Source organism: Durio zibethinus, chromosome 11 (genome assembly GCF_047325235.1).
Source record: "Durio zibethinus cultivar Kanyao isolate XHJ-2024 chromosome 11, ASM4732523v1, whole genome shotgun sequence".
Taxonomy (NCBI): domain Eukaryota; kingdom Viridiplantae; phylum Streptophyta; class Magnoliopsida; order Malvales; family Malvaceae; genus Durio; species Durio zibethinus.
The window spans coordinates 4,311,217-4,333,980 of record NC_143172.1 but is presented as its reverse complement, the minus strand read 5'-3'; the positions used below and the strand labels follow the sequence as shown (position 1 = coordinate 4,333,980).

Genomic DNA, 22,764 nt, shown 5'->3' with positions numbered 1-22,764 from the left:
TAAGTATGAGTATGATTTTTCACAATTCCAAACTTTTTTGCTTTATTGGAAAATTCCAAACTTTCTTGTTTTATTCTTGGTCTTCAAGTGGGTTTCCAGGATGGTAGGTTTCCATGGGAGAAAAGAAACTAAATTTGAGATTCATTAGGTTAGTTTATGCAGTGACATTTAATAAGTTTAGAATTTAATATTTTTAATATATATATATATATAGTATGAGAAAAAAATATTTTAAAAATTAAAATTAAAATTACGTACCTATTAAATGTTGATGACAGTATAATCAATTAAGTTAAACTTTAAATGAGATTGATATCGTATATATGCACAAGTATGCTATGTAGGTTCTACTTGAATTAAATAATCGTGACATCAAATAATTATCATTGAGATTATCTTCAATTGTCTCCAAAACCACAAAAAGAATATATTAGGATGTATGGACATTACCCTCTGTCTCTTTGCTTTATTCTTGGTCTTCAAGTGGGTTTCCAGGACGTAGGTTTCCAAAGAAAAAAGGAAACTGAATTTGAGTTCAAGTAGGTTAGTTTATGCAGTGACATTTAACAGTTTAATATTTTAAATTTTTTTATTCCTAAGACTTCTTATATACCAGAAACAAATCAGTATGAGAATAAAATATTTTTAAAAATTAAAATTAAAATTACATACTTATTAATACTGATGACGGAATAATCAATTGAATTAAACTTTAAATTTAATGCATAAGCATATTATTATTCATACGAGACTAATGCCATATTTATACATACATATGCCATGCAGGTTCTACTTGAATTTAAATGATCGTGACATCAAATGATTATCATTGACATTATCTTCAATTATCTCCAAAACCTCAAAACCAACATATTAGGATGTAAGGACTTAACCCTGTCTCCTTGCTTTATTCTTACTCTTCAAGTGGGTTTCCAGGACAGTAGGTTTCCAAAGGAAAAAGGAAACTGAATTTGAGTTCAATTAGGTTAGTTTATGCAGTGACATTTAATAGTTTAATATTTTTAATCTTTTTTTATTCCTAAGACGTCTTATATATCAAAAGAAAATTTAAAAATTAAAATTAAAATTACATATTTATTGAATGCTGATGACAGTATAATCAACTGAATTAAATTTTAAATTTAATGCATAAACATATTATTATTCATGAGACTAATATGATATATATATATATATATACACACTTGAATTAAATGATATGACATCAAATGATTATCATCGACATTGCAGCCTCTGGGCACTGCCATGCATGTCCTCATCTTTCTCATAAGCCTCTTGAGCCTGTGCCTACTTCCTACGCATCTCTTCCTCGATGTTAACATTGTGTAGAGTGGTTTCCTCACACTCATCCACCTCCATGTCAGTCAGCTGGATTGAGGTCCTTAGAGGTAAAATAGTCTCTAGTGCCTTGCACTGGTCCGGGGTCAATGAGTCAGGAAAATCAACTGTGAAGTGAATGTACAGTTTACTCTTCATGAATGGCCTTTGATACATAGGCATTCCTTCATCATTTCTGGCCTTAAATTGATCTATATGTTATGCAAAGAGGGAGTAAAGATCGATATCAAATCCACATAAAATAGGGACACCAGTTAGAAAGATCACTATGCAATAAATAAACACCAATAGGGACAACAGTTAGAAAGATCAATATGCAAAAAACATGAAAATGGTTGATTTTAAATCAATAAAACTCAAAAGCTAATGATACAATCCAAAAGTAACAAAGGTATACAGTCATTGATCATAAAAAAGAAAAAAAAAGGTGCAGCTTATGCAAATTGGCAGAAACTCCCCATTTACCAGGCTTAACCACTTCCTCAAGTTGTGACTTAATGAGTTGTCTGCCATCTAGGTGGGTCAGTACAAACTGGAAGGCGCAAAGTGTTTCGATAAGTGTCATTGTATGCGCTACAAATAAGTCATCACCCTTTGTTTTAAATTTAATATGATCTTTCTGTTGCAGGACAAATACAATGTCCCCAGTGACTGTGTCAGGCTGCAAAAGAGAAATTTTTAGGAAACAACCAAGTTAGCAACAAGAAGAAAGCTGTATTCAAAGATATAAAATAAAATGCCAAGTTTGTAATTAAACTGAAAAAAACAAATTTATCAGCCATACTATTTCATCAGCTTCTCCTGAAAAGTATTCTTTTGTCCATTCTGTATACCTTTTTCAACAATAACCTCCAAGACTTTATTCTCTTGCACAACTTGCTCACCTTTGCACTGTGGGCAGCAATCCTTGTCATTGATGGTCTCACCAGTACCCTTACAATCATTGCAAGACAACCAGAACATTTCATTGATGCACCTGACTTAGACCCTTTACTGCAACATTTTCAAGTAAAACAAGTTCTGTTAACATCGACCAAAGAATGAAGCAGTCTAACCACTATCAATGCCACAAACATTACTTAATTAAAACACTAACCCTTGAACTTTGAGCAAATTATGTTGCGTGAAAGAGAAAGCTTTTTGGACGTTCCATTGTAGAGATCTTCCAAAGAAATCATTAAGGTACAGATAAACTTCATTGCTACCTCTAGGTGCATAATTCGACAGACATCTAATCAGTTAAAAACATTTTTTTTTTCTAAGAGCAGTAATGGTGTTCGAGTACCCAATACAAAAGAGCACATGATAAAATCCACCTATAACCCATTAATAACCATTTTCACTGTAAAACAACTGTACCAAATGATCACAATAATCTGCTCTAGAATTTGTCTTTCCCTTCATATTTTCCTCCTCCAAACTCATTAGATCTTGACAAAGCTAATTTAAGTTCAAAAATAAGAATATACAATAGATGTAGTATGCCCATTGTGAACATCAAAAAGAAAATTGAAAATAGGAGACCATTAAAAAAATTAGAAACCATTAAATCAATTAGAAACCAATACATTTGTAACTTAAAGAAATATTATAGAAAAGCTCCACTTTTAAAGAAACGCAAAATACAAATAAACAGAATTCAACATTTATCTTGTATATGAGATTAAGTTCCTAGGACAATGCAAAGAAAACTTTAATAGCAGACAACAGACGGTAAGAACCTCATAAAATAAATTTGTATAATTTTTTCAATAACAGGGTTGAACAGTAACAAACCCATAAAATAAATTTGTCTTACAAACGAAATCAACAAAACCCAAAAAAAAAAAAACGCATTCAATTAAAGAAAAAGAAAAAGAACAACAAATTCAACCAAAAAATACCGAAGAAACATCTAAAACACCAAACAATTCAATCTTCATAAAAAATTTGAACATGCAAAGAAAAAAAAAATCACAAACAACATGCAATCGAGAAAAAACACCTAAAAAAATCCCCAAAAAAGTAGAGGCTCGATTAAACAACCAAAAAAGAAGAACAAATTATAGTAAAAAAATTCGACAAAATTTAAAGAGAAATAAAAAAGAATTGACAGACCACATTTTTTTAAAAGCTCAGGATAACAATGAAAACCCATAACAAAAATCTCCCAAATGAAAGCTTAAACAACACAACTCTTCAAGCCAGAAACAGGTGTAGAAAAAAAAAATACAAAAGACACCTGTAACAATAGAAACTAAAAAGTGAAAGAAACAGAGAAAACTTCCGTGACCCTTCTCTTTTGCCTAAAACGACACAGCAATAAGATTTGCATAAAAAAACACAAGGAACGTGTGTCCTCTTAAGGAAGCCCAGGAACACTTTTTATATAAGGTTTATAGATTCTTCGTGTAATTATCTCAATTCTGCAAATATGGGCATCTATATATGTATATCCTCAAGCTCAGGTTTATGAAACTCCTTAACAATCTGTAGTATTTTTTCACTTTTGACTAAAATAATAAAAAAAATCCTCTTATTTTATCAATTTAGTTATTTAAATTTTAAATTTTTATTATTTTCAGATAATTTTTTTTTTAATTTATATTCAAATAAATTCTTAACTTTTGAGGGAAAAAAAAGTAAAAGAATATAAAGGAAACAAAACATTTATTTTTTTTGTGTAGATAAATTTTTAATTTAAAAAAAAAGAGATGAAAATAAAATAATTTTTAGTTTCTTTTATAAATTTAATTTTTTTAATATCTCAATTTAAAAGAAAAATTAAAGAAAGGAAAATTGAAAAATATTTTTTTTATAAAAAAACTATTATGTCCATTGTTTTATTAATACTAAATACATAATAAAAACACTTAAACAGTCTTATAATTTTTTTAAAGTTATTTTTTTTTAAGTAAGTTTCACATATTTTTTTTAATATAAAATTTTTTTATAATTTTTTAATGATTTAATTTAGATAAATAGTTGAATATAAATAGATATATTTTTTAGGTTTATGAGATGATAAACTAACTCAAAATCTATTAATACATATTTATAAAATATCTTTCTGTTTCACTTGTTTAGAAACTATTAATATAGCAATAATTGTTAAATTAGACAAGATAATAAATATATTATAATCCAAGAGTACTCTAAAATTATAGGTAATGAAAAATTATAATTAAAAAAAAATTATTATAATGAATCATTTTTTTTTTTCACTCTTTATTCAAACAATGATTGTTAGAATTCATTTTCTTTCATTTCTTTTATTAATTTTAATTATCTAAATAAGGGTTACATGTATCTTTTCATTTCATTTGAAAAACTTTATTTTCTATTTTTGTCCTTTCCTTTTCTTTTTTTTTACTTTATTAATATTTATCCAAACATAACGTAACAATTTGTAATATTTTTTTACTTTTGACTAAAATAATAAAAAATCCTCTTATTTTATCAATTTAGTTTTTTAAACTTTATATTTTTATTATTTTCAAATAAATCTTTTACTTTTAATTTATATTCAAATAAATTCTTAACTTTTAATTTATATTCAAATAAACCTTTAATATAATCAATTTTTGTTAAAATAAATACTTAATTAAATATAAATTAAAGAATAAAAAATTATTTAAATACAATAAAAATATAAAAATTTATTTAAGTAAAATAGCTCAAAAAACATTTTTTGATATTTTAACTTTCAATTTTCAATTTCCTATATTAAGAGAACCTTTAAAATATAAATTACTTGGTATCCTGTTGATATTGATGAAGAAAGATCAATGTCACTAGTGGTCGGATGGCGATTAGTTGGGCCCCAGCAGAGGCCTATGCTTGACTCTACCTCAAATTATGCCATCAAGCTGCATTTGAAACCGCATCGCCTAACAAATGAGATGAGATAAAGGCAGTCCTTTCTGGTTTTCATCCACTTGTTTTTTTTTTTTATTCATTCTGTCTTCTTCATTTTATGTTCCAATCAGCACAGCCCTCATTTCGTTTAGAATTTTTAAGAACAAACTATATTTTCAAAGGGCAACAAAATTCAGAAATGTTAGGATATAACAAGCTCATGCGCCAGCCTTGTTCATACAATGAGGTATCTAGCAGATACACAGATACTGAGTACAATTACGTACTTCTAAGCAGTTTGTTAATTTGGTAACAGTTACTAGCAATATATTGGAGTCCAGAAGATATAACTGTCGTCTTCCTTCTGCCTCTTGTAACCTCCTAGATGGTATAAAACAATTACCATCTTGCATGGTTCGGTTTTCATCTCAACCATAGCGTCTCTTAAACAAATAATGCCGCTTGGCTGGGTCCTTAGGCTTACTCTTGTTCTGGCCATGCCCAATAAGTTTCTGCTTTCCAGTACTGCAAAGGAAAAGGATTTGTATATGCTGATTAACAAGTACAACATAATGACGGGTTGTTAAATGGAAATTAAAGTAAGTTAAAGAGAACTACAGAAATAGGTCTTGCTCTTAGCTACCTTACAGGCCAGCTAGACAAATAAGTAAAGCATGAGCAAAAAAATGAAGATATTAACCTGTATTCCATGTAGACCATTCCATTTGCACCTGACATTGCACTCATGGATCCCATAGAGCGACGAGCTTTATGAAGGGCTATATCATCTGCGTCTTCTTCTAACTGCTCTAAACCAACTGCATCATCACCAGCAGTCAAGACCTGATATATAAAACTTGTCAGCGACTATATCTTGACAATGTTTTGAAAATTAGAAGTGAGGAAAAATAAGCACCTTTCCTAGAAGGGCCAATTGGTCATCAAGATGGTAGTAACTCAAGTCAGCACCAGCATCAGGAGGAGGCAAGCTTGTTATCACCTGTCAGAAATATTGGTCAGTTTTGCTAAAATATTTGCTTCTAAAATTTTGCCAATTCATTCACCTGTTGAATCGTTTTTACAGCAATAAAGCTATAAGTCACTTTCAAGAGTAGCATATACAAAGTTTTGTATTACGATAGACTAGACGGTATTAAGCACATACAAATTACATAATTAATGATATACCTTAAAGCTATAACCTTGATCAATTAGAAACTGCTGCCTTTTAGTTGAGTAGTACATTTCCTGCATAGAGTACCAATTAAACATTTATTTTAGTCAAAGAAACCAGCATTTACACAATGCTTGAGAAATAAGAATAATCTATAGCCTTGTAAGGAAAATAGATGCATGCCTGTGTATCTGTAGAAACAAGGGAATAGAAAAATGCATTATACTCCTCTTTACCACCTGCCATCCTATCTTCAAGTTTACCCTGTTGACCCATGTAAAAATTTCAAATTTATTCTTGTTGCAGTTATCGATGGATTTCATTGCCAACATAGCTTGCTAACTAGAAAAGCAAAGATGAAAAATTTTAGATGCACGATAAAATTGTAACACCAACCTTTGCCCTAAGAATACGTCCCAATCGCTGGGCTTCTTGACGTCTTGAACCAGCATGTGATGAAATCTGAATAATCACATTTGCCTCAGGAATATCTATTGAATTATCACCAACCTGTCAATCGAAAAACCAACAGAAGATCATTTTCATGGGACATGAACAAAAGAACCTACTCCGAAAAAAAACCAACAGTCTCCAAGCGTCAAACACATGATCAATTTTCAGTTGTCAGTTCCCTAGTAGGTGTAATTGAAACCAAGAGAAGAAGAAGTTAGAACACTACTCAAAACAAGAGACTGACTCTCAGCAGCTTAAAGCAGATGATGTTAACTATAATAAATAATTATTGCCACATTCATTCTAGACTTGCAGTTATGCCAAGTATTGCCTCCCACCACCCCCTCCCAGAAAACCCAACATGGAATGTTCACAAGAGGGAAAAGGGGAAAAAAAAGTAGACTTGTTTTTTGATGGGGTGCAATATCCATTCATAACACTCAAAATTGTCAGGCACTGTAACATTCTCTACGCTCACCTGCAACACTGTAAGCAAAATATAATGTGCTGAATACCTTTGAGAGGAAAATAGTGTTCACATCAGGGCTAGTTTTGAATGCCTGGAGAATTTTTGTCCTCTCGAGATGGCTGCACATCACAAGGGCAGATTGCCACTCAATAATATATATAAATACAAAAAAGATAAGACTTCAGTAAGCAATTGAAGTTCATAAACAACCTGGTAGCACCATAGATCATGGGCTTGCGTAGTTTCATTGCATACTCAGTCAGTGCAAAAAGATTGTCAGCAAAGACAATTATCTTATCACCACGCTCCCGTTCATGGAACCGTATGAGAAACTCACATGCCCTGAACTTGTTAGGATTCATCACATAAAGCGCCTGAAATGCAACAGAACCATTAGAGTGTAACAAAAGGAAGGAATTCACTAGCTCATGAGCCCTATATAAGATCAATAATGTAACTGTTGACTACTTGAAAAGCAATGTCCAGGTGTTTTTATTAAAAAGAAAAAATAAAGTGAGCAAATTAATATATTGAATTCCAAATAAGTACTGTCAGAACAGCAAAACTCATAAACAACCAACAAATTAATGTGAATAATTTATATAACCGAACCTGTTTCTTCTTGGAATTTTCTTTCTTCAAATATTCAGCAAAAAACTCCTTTGTCATTGGGCACCATACTTCAGCGCACTGAACATTTGCTATAAACCCTCCTTTTACTAGATCCAGCCAATTTGCTTCATACAATTTGGGACCAATAAGGAAGTTCAAATCTGTAATTCTTTCATCCTCTCTCACAAGTGTGGCTACAGAATATGATTCAAATATTCACAAGAAGCAGCTGAGAGCTAAGATGTACAGAAGCAAAAAATTTTTTTTTTAGGAAGTACCAGTAAGCCCCAGTTTGCAGTGGGATTTTGTGAGACTGATAACTTTCCTAAACATGTGAGCAGGTACAACATGCACCTGCCCAAAAGAGATTGCTTTCTCTCAATGCATATAAAGTCAAAAAATTCCTTATAGGTATGGAAACGAAGTGAATAATGAGAATTAATAATTACCTCATCCATGAGCAGCAGTCCCCATTCTCTGTTTCTTATCTCTTCAATGATCTTTTCAGATTCTTCAGACCGCTTACCACCAAAAGCAACCATATTATATGTTGTCACAACCACTCCAGCATTGCCACGGAATCTCTCTTTGCTGTCAGATGTAAAACGACAAATTTGTTCATCCCGTATGGTTGACCACAGCTTAAACTGAAAGGCCCACTGATCCACTGAAACCGCATTCGTTGCCAAACAAAGGCAACTCTTCTTTATTCGGCTTGCTGCAGAAACACCAACTAGAGACTTTCCGGCACCACAAGGTAGCACAATAATACCGGATCTCGCTCTACCTGCACGATAATATCGAAATTCAAGGGAAGTTGCTCAGGTCCAGAACTTAGCTTGACGCCAACAAAACAACAATGAAAGTTCCTTTGCTTTATATTTTTTCAATATATAACAATAAAAACAAGTTATAGTACTTCAAGAATTTTAAAAAATAGGATGCTAAAAGTGCTCTATCAAGCACAACAACAATCAGCTGAACAAATTATAATAACAATAATCTCACCATTTCCAAACATTTTACTAAGACTCTTTTCCTGATAAGGTCGTGGCTGTGCATGAGGCTTCAGTTCCATGTCAAGGTCAGGATTGACCTACAAGTCAAAGGAACAATAAAAACTCCAAGTAAATATCTGGATCCGGATAATATGAACTCAGTTGCCACCTTAAAAGCCACTTTATTATTAGTGTCAAGAAAATGATAATGTTACTCACGGTGTCATTTCTGAAATCATACTCCTCTAACATTGGATAATTTAAAGCATTTGGCAAGCATCGTTGCTTTACATTTTCAACCTGTCAAAGTACAAGGTAAAATATTTATATATAGCATAATCTCATACCATAAAGATCCAGTGGAAAAACTGCAACACTACTAATTTTCATCAACCTATAAGCAAAGAATCTTCTAATCATACGGTCCCTCTAACAACATTCATTTCAGCATCACCAACTTATTTCTACAATAAATAATAATAGATATGCACATGCTAAAAGATGACTAAAGAGAACTCAAATACCAACATAGAGGTTGGCCTTAAAAGCAATGAAAAAAAAAGGCAGCCCCTGCAGGCATGCTCTACCTAAAGTGTTTTACTTCTAATTTGTTGAAAGCTTAACACGACTAACAATTGTATCCTCAACAAAATCATGCAACATGAACTAGAAATATGAAGTAAAATAATTCAAAAATAAAATACCTGAGAAGGATCAATTTCAAATGCATGGGTTTCTTTCTCTTCAGCAGCAGCTGCCAGTTCTGCTTCGTTAAGCAAACCATCATGGCCAGTTTCAATTTCACCAGCAGTTTTGCTGATTGTAAATCCATCACTTCCATGTGCCTTCTATACAGTACCCATTATGGATTGATTAAAGACACAATCCAGAAGGGGAAAAATATAAAAAGGGATAATCGAACATCTCCTTAGAAAGTAGTAAAAGAAAATGAAAGCTAAGAAAATAAGTGACAAGCATCTAGAAGAAATATGACAATCAACAAAACCAGCTAGTTAACAATAAACAATCCCCATAGAAGCCCTTGAGGGGGCCACCTCCAAATAGAAGAGTGGATCAAATGGATCCAATTGAGTCTCAATGTTTATCCTAAATCATTATTCATGGTTGGCATTGAAGATAACGCTATAAAGAAGTAGCTTGAGATTTTAAGTGAAGGACCAGATTGCTGTACAAAGCACGGCAGAAACTGATTTGCATAAGAGGATACCATTTAGACCAAAAGCTTGAGCTAAACTTGGAAGATATGAATAATAGAATAACCGCTAAAAGAAGGCTGAGCTTATGACTCATACGCAATTAAACAAAATAAATCAATAAACTCAATTCACATTATGTAACAAACCTCAGAAACAATCCTTGCTCGAGCTATAACCTCATCTTGAAGCAGCTTCTTCAGTACCTGCAAGGATCAACATCACCAACTAATCAATACCATAAATTCCAATAAATTACAAAATTTACCAAAAACACAAAAGAACAACAAACTAGCCTCTGGGAATGGAGATTCAATAAAGTAACGATTCTTCTTAAGCACAAGCTTCACTTTGCCATAATTAGCAGTAGAAGCATGTATGAAATCAATCATTTCCTTAGGAAGCTTAGTCTTGGACAATTTATTCAAGACAGCAATAATAGTTTCCGTTTCCAGCCCCACAGATACCGCAGCATACAAGGAATGCGGTGTTAGATTGTACTCGTGCATTGACTCTGGCCTATAAAAATTGAAATTTCACATCCATATAAAGCTACACAATAAGCACACAATAAAATTTAAAATCACATTTTGTTTATGGAGTCAATACCTGCAAACGGGTTCAGCTATAGCAATGAGAAAATCATAAGCTTGCTTGTACAAAGGAGAGGATGTCTCCAAGAATATGCGGCCATCAGCACAAGCCCACAATGGCCGATTCGCGTGATCAGGTTTTAGTTCTATTTTGCTAAAATCCCTGTTCTTTCCTTCCTTTTCACCTTTCAAATTAATCATAAAACATCAGGCCAAAACAATTCAAATTCAATCCAGATAGATTAGGAGTAAAAAAGAACAAAAAATTGGTACCATCACGAGAATCTTCATCCCCTTCAGGATAAAAGGAATATTCATCTTCAACAGCTGCGCTTCTGTGATCATCCTGCAAAAAAAAAAAAAAAAAAAAAGCTTTAGTAAAGAAAAAGAAATAAATCACATAAATTTCATACAAAAAGTTGAGGACTTCGCTGACCTTGACAGAAAACTTACGCTTTTTGCTGGGTCGACCCTTTTCACCTGGGAGAATCATTAAAATTTAAAACTCATACAAAATGTAAAAAAAAAAAAAAAAAAATCAGAACAGAAAATTTTGGGAATTTTTGTTTTGCTTTATTACCATGTCCCATATTTGCTTTATATAGGTTAGAAGAACAGGTTATATTTTCGGGCTTTAGTCTTTCAGAGATCGAAACAGTTTTCTGCTTGTTTTTCTTTTATGAGCTACTTCTGTTGGAGAGAACAGTAATAGCTGAGAATTCTGAAAAGAGATCACAAAGGTTATTTGTTCGGCTTTCAGAGATCATAAAGCGCCTCATTTATTGTTTTCAAGGTTTGGGTAAACTCCAAACGCAGCGCTTTGATGCGGACTTTTTGTTACCGTAGGTCCAATAAAGGTTTGGATTTCATGGCCCATTAATGGCCCAATAAACAGCAGTTAAGTCGGTTTCGAAAAAAATAAAAAGGTACTGCAACAAAAAGAATAAAATAAAAAGCAAACCCCAATCGCAGCTTTTTGATAAGGATCTTTTTGTTACAGTTGGTCCAATTAGGGTTTGGATTTCACAGTCTTCATGGGCCCAATAAACAGCATTTAAGTTGGTTATTAAAAAACGAATGAAAGGATTTACCATTCCCAATCCAAACCCTAACCCTAACTCGGATTGGACTAAGGTCTATTATTAGGGGCTCGAATCAAGGCCGTTTTCTTTTCCCTTTGTTAGCGACTCACAGAAGCCCAAATGTGTTTGGAGTTAACGGCTCCATAAATTGGCCCAACAACCAGTCCAGTTACCAAAAATTATACAGCGATTAAATTCAGCTTTCCAATTCTTTGAAAAAACATCGATCTGGTTTTCTCTCTCTTGCGGTTGTTTACCATTGTTTCTGTTTACTTTTTTTCGTTTGTCGACTCCAATCAACAACAACAAGAGGAGATCTCTGAGAGTGAGGAATGAGCGGTCACGATTCCAAGTACTTCTCGACGACGAAGAAGGGAGAAATCCCTGAACTCAAGGAAGAGCTCAATTCTCAGTACAAGGTACCTAGTTATTAATCCATCCACCTCTTTTTTTTTTAATATTCCTTTCTTGATCTGCTCTTTTTGTTCGTTAGGTTTTCGATTTCATAGATCTTGAGTGGATTAGTTCGTGTTTTTTGTTAGATCTGTTGGATTTCCTTTTAGATTTGTTCTTTGAAGTCGTCTATTTGCTGTATTGTGTTTTATTTAGGTAAGTTTTAGGCTTTTATTTGGATCAATTGCGAATTATGAAAAATAGCCCGAAATGGAAAGAGAGATTCAGTTTTCTTGATTAGGATTAATGATACTTTTCATTGGGATTAGATTTATAAATGAGTCAAAACTGAATTTTAACTGGAATTTTAACTGTAATACAATTTCAATTCTCTTGATTTTGCTGTCGTTAACTGAGTTTTCTGAAGAATTTTTTTTTTTTAATCTTGTAGTTCTTAGCATGTCAAAGGTGTAGAAACTGTACCGATTGGAATTTGAATGCGTATTTTAGCATCTCTAGTTTTCTCATCTTATAGGATTGTATCATGCCTTTTTTTTTTTGTGTTATGAAGGATAAAAGGAAAGATGCTGTGAAGAAGGTAATTGCTGCAATGACAGTTGGGAAGGATGTGTCATCGCTTTTCACAGACGTGGTGAATTGCATGCAAACAGAGAATTTGGAGCTGAAAAAGCTTGTTTATTTATATCTTATAAATTATGCTAAAAGCCAGCCCGACCTTGCAATTCTTGCAGTAAATACCTTTGTAAAGGTATGCAATTTGTCATGCCCTTCATCTTTACAATTTATAATGGCTTAAAAGAAAGAGTGTCTTTTTTCCATTTGGCATGGATGTCGTATGATATGGACATGTAAAATCAGAAACATATACGTTGACTAAGATACTGGCTTATTTTCATGCTCTGTCTATGTATTCTCAGCTTCAAACCTTTTAGGAATGTAGTGAAGGATTCCTCAGAGTTTGAAAGTGATTGTAAATTATTTGTGTGAAACTGATTTCTCACTTACAGGGGGAAAAGATGTCTCTTCTCCTAAAACAGTGGTACATGATTATGTTTTATTAATTTCATAGTCAAACAAGTCCGTGAAGTGGCAAAGGAAAAGGGGTCACATAGATGAGTAAATAGCTTATAAATCTTTAGTCTTTATGGTTCATTTCCCTTCTTCACTTGTGTTGATTTTCATTGATTTTTAGGGGAAAATAATGTTGATATCATTCTGGAGTTAAAATAACAGCGCTGGTAACATGCTTATCAGTTATCATAGCATTCCTTTTCTGATACAAATAAATGTATTTGTTCTTTTAGCATTTATTTTCTATTACACGATGTCTCTTCTGATGTGAGCACATTAGGCAGATACAAAATTTGTAGCATATATATTTGTGGTTGACAGTGTCTTTATTATGGAAAAGAAGTTCAAAAATCGGCACTTCTGACCTACATATTGTCATCATTTCTGCCTCAAACGATATAAAGCATAATAAGGAGTTAGGATTACATGTTATGTTTTATTTGGAATCATGTTTGTGTTATGGTTTTTGCTTATGATGCTTTATAAGTCTCCATTGAACTTTTGCTTTATGAGTATATATGCAGGATTCACAGGATCCAAATCCTCTCATTCGTGCTTTGGCTGTTCGGACTATGGGATGCATCCGTGTTGATAAGATCACAGAATATCTCTGTGATCCCCTTCAGAGGTGCCTCAAGGTTGGTTCCTGTTATAGTATATACTACTAATTTTTAGCAATTCTTTCCTTTTTTGGTTTCCAACATCATAGACTTGCTTTATGCAAGTAACACCCTTTATTATTTATTTCACTTACCGTATATGACATTTTAACAGGATGATGATCCATATGTTCGGAAGACAGCTGCCATATGTGTTGCTAAACTTTATGACATAAATGCTGAGTTGGTTGAGGATAGGGGTTTTCTGGAATCTCTCAAAGATTTGATATCTGACAACAATCCAATGGTTGTAGCTAATGCTGTGGCAGCTCTTGCTGAGATCCAAGAGAATAGTAGTAGACCAATATTTGAAATCACTAGTCACACGCTTTCAAAGCTTCTTACTGCTCTTAATGAATGCACAGAGTAAGTTAAGAGGTTTGAATAGGATGGTGGTGCTTCACCACCCCCCCCCCCTGCCTAATTTGATAATTGAAAATGATTACTTACAATCAGGCCTTTACTATATGGTTGACCTGTCTTTCTAATTGCTGCAAAAGGCAGATCAATAGGATTTTGGTATTTTAGATTTTCCATTTCTGGATGTTATGATTTCTTTCTCAAAAGTGAGTTTATATGTAATTAGCATAGTTTTTGAGATATGTTGCTGACGTGTAATCTTCCGACATGATAGCTTGAGCAAGTCACTAATCTATTGGCTGTTTATATTTGTTGAATTTTGTCTGGGAACCTTATGCTTTACCCATCTCATTCTGACAATGGTGCATGTCAGGTGGGGTCAAGTTTTTATACTTGATGCTCTCTCTAGATATAAGGCAGCCGATGCTCGTGAAGCAGAAAATATAGTGGAGAGAGTTACGCCACGACTTCAACATGCTAATTGTGCTGTTGTACTTTCAGCTGTTAAGGTGACTTTTGTTTCCCATTCAATAATTTGCTTCAACATCAGTATTGTCCTTTTATCTATCTACTTATGAGCATTCCATAATTTTGTGCCTTCCAGATGATTCTTCAACAAATGGAACTTATCACTAGCACTGATGTTGTCCGGAATCTTTGCAAAAAGATGGCCCCTCCTCTTGTGACATTACTCTCTGCCGAACCTGAGATACAATATGTCGCGTTGCGGAATATTAACCTTATAGTACAAAGGCGGCCTACAATTCTTGCCCATGAAATCAAGGTGGATTGATGCGGGATAAAACATGTGCACGCTTGGCTGTACATATGCATCAACACTTTTGCATGACAGCTTGATTTGTATGCTTCAGTATCAATTATTAGCCTTGAATGTGTGCTTATCAAACACTTATTCTTGCTAGGTATTCTTCTGCAAGTACAATGATCCAATTTATGTGAAGATGGAAAAGTTAGAAATCATGATCAAGCTTGCTTCTGACCGAAATATAGACCAGGTATCCAAATTTGGTGTGATGGACTTATTGATATTGGTAGTTTTTTCTACTGCATTTAAAACATATTATTGTTGGTATAAAGTCATAATGTTGAGATGTTCTTCGGTGGATATCTTGTAGGTTTTATTGGAGTTCAAAGAATATGCCACAGAAGTAGATGTAGATTTTGTCAGAAAGGCCGTTCGTGCCATCGGTCGCTGTGCTATCAAATTAGAGAGAGCTGCTGAACGGTGCATCAGTGTTCTGCTTGAGTTGATCAAGATTAAAGTAAACTATGTTGTTCAGGAGGCTATTATAGTTATCAAAGATATCTTTAGAAGATACCCTAACACGTATGACTCATTTTTTACACTTCTATTTTGTGTTGGAATATTATCCAAAATATAAAAATCATGTCATTACATTTCTTAACAGTAACAGAAACCTCATGTTTAAACCTTGAAAACCCTGCTGACGATTTCCTACTAACCTTCACAGGTACGAATCCATCATTGCAACCCTCTGTGAGAGTTTGGACACTTTAGATGAGCCCGAAGCTAAGGTACCTTTGTGTTACAAGTTGCAAAAAAATTATTACAATGTTTTCTGTTACTACTGTTAAATTTTTTTACTTAGCTCAAATTTTTCTCCTCTTTATGCCCTCTCTACTAAGGCATCAATGATATGGATAATTGGAGAATATGCGGAAAGAATCGACAATGCAGATGAGCTCCTTGAAAGCTTCTTGGAGAGTTTCCCTGAAGAGCCTCCCCAAGTTCAACTTCAACTGCTAACTGCAACAGTCAAACTTTTTCTTAAGAAGCCAACTGAAGGGCCACAGCAGATGATTCAGGTCTTGTATTGCATTCTTCATGCATATTGTCAGTTATCTGTTCTGGCTTTATCACTTTTGCACATGCAAATATTTCACTAACGGTTTTATTATCTATGATTACACATTATTATCTTACCCAAAAACATTGTCTATCTTTCTGTATTTGCAATTAACTATTAAGAAAACTAGCCTAGAGGGATGCAGGTTGTATCATTTTCTATGGAACACACAAACATAGTATCTTACACACAACATAGCATTCTTTGCCTTAATTATCTGGTTATACAAGTTGCACTAACTGCTGATAGTTGTTTTGCCAAAAAAAATGCTTATTGTTGATGTAATTTATGGAACATTTGAATGTCTGGAGAGTTAGCGTATATATTTTTCTTGACCATTTATCTAACTCTGTTCCACTGCAGAGATTGATTTTTCTGGTAAACAAAGTAAAGTTTGTGATTTTCAAAATTATTTTACAGCTTGTATATCCCATTGTCAATACAAGATCCTAGTTGTCTGAAATGAAAATTGCATAATTATTATGGTTAGAGTTATCGGCATTGTACTTGCCATAGTTTTAGTAGCATCTTTCACTTGCTCTTACTTTGCTATTTTGTATCATCTTTGAGACATCAAGTTCCAGCTAACTTTCATATTGTTGGGTTTTTTTATAGGTTGTATTGAATAATGCTACTGTGGAAACAGACAATCCTGATTTACGGGACCGTGCATACATTTATTGGCGCCTTCTATCAACTGATCCTGAGGTATGGTTTTATTCTAACCAATTGTAGTTCATTATTCTATGAATCTAATTTCCAAAATTTGAGGAATCATTTTTCACTGTGGTGACATTTAATTTTCATTGCCTTTTCTTGCCTTTGAGGGGAAGGTCTAGATAAGTATTTTGCTTGAAGTGCCTTCATCTCAATTCTGAGTACCGCTTTTAAAACAGGCATACTATATGATTAAGCTTAGCTTTAGGATGCCTTTCACCATAGCTGCATGAGTAGCTATGTGAGTCTTTCTATTTAAGGATTTCTCCTCTCCCAATGCGATGGTCTTATCTCAGAATCCAGCCAGAACCCAATGTCAGGGTAAAGGGGGTTGCAATAGATAGCATTGTTGAATACAGTTATCATTGTTGACATGACTGTGTCATTACAGGTACATCTAGACCGCGTACCAGAAGTTTTAATTTAGTTGTGCCTTTCTATTTGTCCTCTCAGGCAGCTAAGGATGTTGTGTTAGCTGAGAAACCCGTGATAAGTGATGATTCAAACCAACTAGATCCATCTCTTCTTGATGAGCTTCTTGCCAACATCGCCACATTATCTTCTGTGTATCACAAACCTCCAGATGCTTTTGTAACCCGCATGAAGACTGCAACTCAGAGAACTGAAGATGATGACTACCCTGATGGAAATGAAACAGGGTATTCTGAATCACCTGCTAATGCTGCTGATGGTGGATCATCACCGCCAACTAGTTCAAGTAGTGTCCCGTATGCTGCAGCTAGGCAGCCAGCTCCAGCCCCAGCCCCAGCCACTCCTGCACCTGCTGCTCCAGTTCCTGATTTGTTAGGTGATCTGATTGGTCTTGATAATAATGCAATTGTCCCTGCTGATCAGCCAGCCACACCTTCTGGGTAAGTATGCTGGAATGACTGAATTCTTTTGCTAGGTTTTCAGATAAAATTCTCATTTTAGCTGCCAGAATATTTTTCTACAATTGTGATAAATATTTTTAAAATATTTAAAGTTTTTAACACTAAACAAGTTTCTAGCTTTTCACAGATTTCTTATGTTGTTGGAGTTATGCATGTAGGTTATGCATACATATATATGTGCCTATATGTTGCACTTACTGTATTTTTTTTTTTTTTTTTGGCCTTGATTGCAGCCCTGCCTTGCCTATTTTACTACCAGCATCGACTGGACAGGGTTTGCAAATCAGTGCACAGTTAGCACGACAGGATGGTCAAATATTTTACAGTTTACTGTTTGAGAATAACTCACAGGTCACACTTGATGGATTCTTGATTCAGTTTAACAGGAATTCATTTGGTCTGGCAGCTGCTGGACCTCTTCAGGTAATTACGAGTTGTGTTGTCTTTAGTTAGTTTGTTATTGTGTTATTGGGGTTTAATCTATACTGTCTATTAGGTACACCCATTGGCACCGGGAGCATCAGCAAGGACATTGCTGCCTATGGTATTGTTCCAGAATATGTCTGCTGGTCCTCCTAGCTCTCTTCTGCAGGTTGCTGTGAAAAATAATCAGCAGCCAGTCTGGTACTTCAATGATAAAATCTTGTTGCATGTGTTGTTTACCGAAGATGGGAGAATGGAGCGAACTAGTTTTCTCGAGGTAAGAAGTTTGATCCATATTGCTTTGGTTTCTTGTGGTACAAAGTTGTCAAAGCCCCCTACATCTGAAGGATGTTCACTGCTGAAAGGTTGATTTCTCCAAGTCCCTTTGGAGCATGGCTGGCCATCTGTCATGTCTCTTGATCTTCCCTCCCCAAATTTCCAAAGAAGGTTTTCTTTGATGATGTTGATTCTAGCAATTGAAATTGAACAATTTCTTCCCCTTATGCAGACTTGGAGATCGCTACCTGATTCAAATGAGGTCCTAAAAGAATTTCCAGGCGTTGTGGTGAGCAGTGCAGAAGCAACCCTCGACCAACTAGCTGCATCAAATATGTTTTTTATAGCTAAGCGCAAACATGCCAATCAGGATGTATTCTACTTCTCGGCCAAGATCCCTCAAGGGGTACCTTTCTTGATTGAACTTACAACACTAATTGGAAACCCTGGTGTCAAGTGCGCAATCAAGACTCCAAATCCTGAGATGGCACCACTATTTTTTGAAGCCATCGAGACACTGCTGAAGGCTTGATTCTTTTCCTCTTCGTGATTTTGAAATAGTATTAAATTGTCATTGTATGTAAAATTCTTCTCAGCAACCGAGGTTTTGGATTCACATTCTTGCTAATCTCCCTCTTTTGCCCCTCTCTCTTAGTGACAAAAAGAAAGTACGGGGAGAAAGAAAAAGAAAACGATCCCTGCATGTGTCTTCCAACTTTAGTTTCTTTGCCTCTATTAATTGCAAGTGTTCTCCATTTTTAGCGTGTATTTAATGGCTCAACTGTTCGATCTTCATTTCTTTTTGAAAAAAGTTGAACATATAATTGACTGAAATCGAGATACAAAATTTTGACGTGGCAGCTGATACAGCAGCGATTTCATTTCCCTAGTTACTTGAAGTTAAAAGAAGGATTTGAATTTGAAAAATTAGTATAGATGAGTGATAAAGCATTTGTAATTTAATTTTCATGATTAATTTTATCAAGTTTATGTAGTTGTGAATTTGAATTATTTATATTTATTTATTTATATATGAATTTGAAATTCATGGTTATAACTTTCAAATATATAATCGTATTAAATCTAACTAATTTGTGTATAATACGTGTTTTTCACCCTCATAATTTATATAATAAATGAATTTTCAAATTCATTTTTTTAAAATTCATTTATTCGAACATAGCATTAATAAATTTCAATGATTTTATTGAGATAAAATTAAAGTTAAATAATTCAAATGAAATTTTTGACAAAATTTAATAATTAATGGTAGAATTTACTCTGATTTTATGGGTTTACTTATGAGAAAGAATTACAATTATTTATTATTTACAACAAAAAAGCCCCTGCATGATGTAAATCAGAAATCGCAATTTGAAGTGGTGATAATGCGAAGATGACATTTATTGTTATTTTACGAACTTGATTCTTACACACGGATTAATTGCTGTCTGTCATTTACAAAGAGAATTTTGTAATGGGTTTGTTGAATTTAAAGTGTGTTTTCTTCTTCTTTTATTGGCCAATGGTTCTTGCTTCGTCTTTTTTGGTTACTATGAAGTAAACTTAATGTCTTCAAATTTGGAAGCTTCTTCAATGTGTCTTCTACAAATCTTTGTCCTTATACCTCTATGTTTGTGTTGAGTTTCAATGTGAAGATATTTCAAAAGGAATAGAAAACAGAAAGAAAGTAGTCAAATGTAAAGATAAGGAGTGATCCCTGTATTTATATTCTAACATGCAAGTCAAAAATCAGGATGAAGGAAGTCGAAAGAAGAGAAAGGAAAAAAATTTAAGATAAGATGAAACTTAAGATGATAATGCTTTGATGTTTATATTTATAAATGAGAGGTGATGGGTCAATAAAGGACAATAATGACGTGATAGAGCTGATGTGATACTAAATGTATCATATTGATTTGACATGTCAAGTATGTGCAAATGTTTGAAATGTCCCTAACAAGCCCTAATGAAGAAAAAAGTCATTATACATTTTAGAGTACTAAATGCCCATAACATTCTGTCCCTTTACCTTGCAATATGAATTTTAGACTATTGGGCGTGCTATTAGTTCATTTCATGTAGGTCAATCAGCTTAAAAGAGGTCACGAAAGATCCAATCTCCTATGGTCAGGGTCGACACGAAAGTCAGCATCAAGAGACAATTAACCTTTTACTACAACCCAAGGTGATGTGGTGTAGGCCGACTTGGTGTGAGTCCGATCTTACACGTGTACTCTAAGTTGAGTGCATGACTGATTTGAAAGTTGCCAAAATGTCATTTGTTTGTTATGATCCAATATTAAGATGGGAGCTTGCCTGGTCGATATGGGACTTAGACATTTTTTCAAAAGTTTGGATTTAAGTCTTTGTTTTGAATTCTGGTGATGAACCAACCGTCGGTTCACCAGGCTAGTTTGGTCTATAGAGCTGTTCGATCTTATCGAGTCTGGTGGTTGAGGTTACATTAAATGAGGAGAGAGATAGTTTATGCAATAAATTTCAAAACGAGGAAAGTAAAAAAACATCTTCAAATGGCACTCTGACACGTGGCATGATTTAGGCCATTTATTTTTTTCTAAGGTGCAGCTATATAAAGGGTTGTTGAGGCTTTCATTTTTCACCTTTCTACTTTTTTGCTCTCTATCTGATCTAAATTTTTCAACCTAAGAAGCTTTTCTTCTTTCTAACCTTATTATTCTCTTCTTTTCATTAGCTCTCTCTATTTTTCTTGGTACGTTATCTCTTCATCATGTCTTCTAGTTTTAATTCTAGAGAGACTAGGGGTTTTAGGATAGACTTAAGGGGTCAGCTCTAGTAAGACAATGATGACTTAGTCCCACTAGTTATCGGAGGTCGGGACTATCATAAGTGTGCTTATTGGCTCAACCTAATGTTCAAAGAAAGACAGAAATAGAATGATGAAAATGCTCAGGCAAAAGAAAAGCAGGTCTTGAGCACAGAAGAGCTATGTGCTCAATTAAATTTTGATTTGAAGAATCCACTTCCTTTCCATGTCTCTTAAGTCAATCCATCTTCTATGGCTGACCTTTTTTTATCTTTAGTTCATTCCCCTTTAGGGCCCAAGTCCATCAATTTTCTTCTTTTTGGCTCTTCCACCCATAAATGCCCTCGTTGTTTCTTCTATTCCTCCTTAGTCAACTCTTATTGACATCACCTTTTTCTTCGAAAGGTCGCATCTTCCTCTTTTTTCGCCTAAGGTTGTGGTGCTCTCAATCACTCCTTCATCTCTACTCCTACTCAGAAGTTTAAGTCTTCTGACAATGAAGACTCTAACGACAAGGAAGGTTCTGAAAAAAAATAAGAGAAATAGGGTGCCCCAATAGGGAAGATGGTGACGAGGAAGGGAATTCCTCAAGGCAAGACAAGTTGGCCGAGGTTTCAGTAAATACTCCTTGTGACCTCATTTATAAACCTCAAGGACACGATGAGGGAATTGAAAAGCAGGGTCAATCCTGAGGACTGCCTTAATATGTGTTCAGCTTATCATGTCTATGCTCTAGTGACAAATTTTCATTTTCCCAAATAGAGGTATAACATATTATTGTCGAAATCTTCAAATCGAATCACCAATAAATTGGAGTTACATCGGCTCTAAGTATATTGAGATTTGTTCATGGCCAGTATGAGGTTTTCACTTCATTCTTATTTGATTCAATTTTTAATTTTTATAATTTAACTATCAGTTATACGATACATAGTAGATTTTATTATTCTTTGTCAACACTTAGATATTTTTCTTAATCTTCATCTATTCAAAAAAAATTTTTTATTAAGCGATAAAGGTAGTACTATGTCACAGCTCGACCCAATAAGAAGCTATCCGCTAATTGCCCGAGCTCCATCAAAAATTGGAAGTAGCTTTTTCTCTACCTTCAAAAATCAAAACAAAATAAAGATGACTAGATCGAGGTTGAGGTCGAGACCAAGGTCGAGTTAGAGGCTTGAAAAGTAATAAATGAGCCCGACCAATTTGTAGATGTGCCTATTGCTCTCTCCATTCTAGACCTATCAGATCAAAATAAAATAATAAAAAACACCCATATAGGAAACTCATCATAAATGCCCACGAGCTGACCTCTCCCAAAATAATAAATGAGATGAAGTACTGAGATAAGTGTGAGATAACCTCATAGGATCTTTGTTTCATTTATTTTTTTATCTAACTCTTAGCTTAGTTTTACAGAGATATCTTCTTCTAAAAATGTAGGGATGTCAATAGGTAGGGTATAGGTAGGGTAAAGCATTTT

The 22,764-nt window shown here is 34.0% G+C and overlaps 2 protein-coding genes and 1 pseudogene across 5 annotated transcripts; 1 reads left to right on the top strand and 2 right to left on the bottom strand.

Annotated features, from left to right (window-relative positions):
• Window positions 1-250: 250 nt before the first annotated feature.
• On the bottom strand, window positions 251-5,609 carry LOC111290086 (dnaJ protein homolog; annotated as a pseudogene).
• Window positions 5,370-11,460, bottom strand: LOC111289829 (general transcription and DNA repair factor IIH helicase/translocase subunit XPB1). Of its 4 annotated transcripts, none has more exons than XM_022881173.2 (20): window positions 11,290-11,460; window positions 11,146-11,189; window positions 10,983-11,055; window positions 10,726-10,894; window positions 10,413-10,635; window positions 10,266-10,322; window positions 9,607-9,750; window positions 9,122-9,202; window positions 8,913-9,000; window positions 8,354-8,691; window positions 8,183-8,258; window positions 7,905-8,098; window positions 7,503-7,666; window positions 7,339-7,411; window positions 6,767-6,880; window positions 6,554-6,634; window positions 6,385-6,444; window positions 6,113-6,196; window positions 5,897-6,039; window positions 5,370-5,721 (listed from the first exon to the last, which is right to left on the bottom strand). In XM_022881173.2, exons 1-20 carry the CDS (start codon window positions 11,297-11,299, stop codon window positions 5,625-5,627), a joined length of 2,313 nt encoding a protein of 770 aa, XP_022736908.2. In that variant the 5' UTR covers window positions 11,300-11,460; the 3' UTR covers window positions 5,370-5,624. The 4 variants fall into 4 exon arrangements, with proteins under 4 accessions (XP_022736908.2, XP_022736909.2, XP_022736910.2 ...); XM_022881174.2 differs by having other exon boundaries at window positions 9,607-9,747; XM_022881175.2 differs by having other exon boundaries at window positions 11,163-11,189.
• Window positions 11,461-12,005: 545 nt separating this feature from the next.
• On the top strand, window positions 12,006-19,261 carry LOC111289324 (beta-adaptin-like protein C). The gene is made up of 15 exons (XM_022880282.2): window positions 12,006-12,210; window positions 12,756-12,953; window positions 13,801-13,914; window positions 14,051-14,301; window positions 14,669-14,804; window positions 14,900-15,079; window positions 15,219-15,311; window positions 15,432-15,643; window positions 15,789-15,852; window positions 15,964-16,143; window positions 16,800-16,892; window positions 17,355-17,773; window positions 18,028-18,217; window positions 18,291-18,494; window positions 18,726-19,261. The coding sequence occupies exons 1-15, from the start codon at window positions 12,124-12,126 to the stop codon at window positions 19,023-19,025; spliced, it is 2,721 nt and encodes a 906-aa protein (XP_022736017.1). The 5' UTR covers window positions 12,006-12,123; the 3' UTR covers window positions 19,026-19,261.
• The last annotated feature ends 3,503 nt before the right edge of the window (window positions 19,262-22,764 follow it).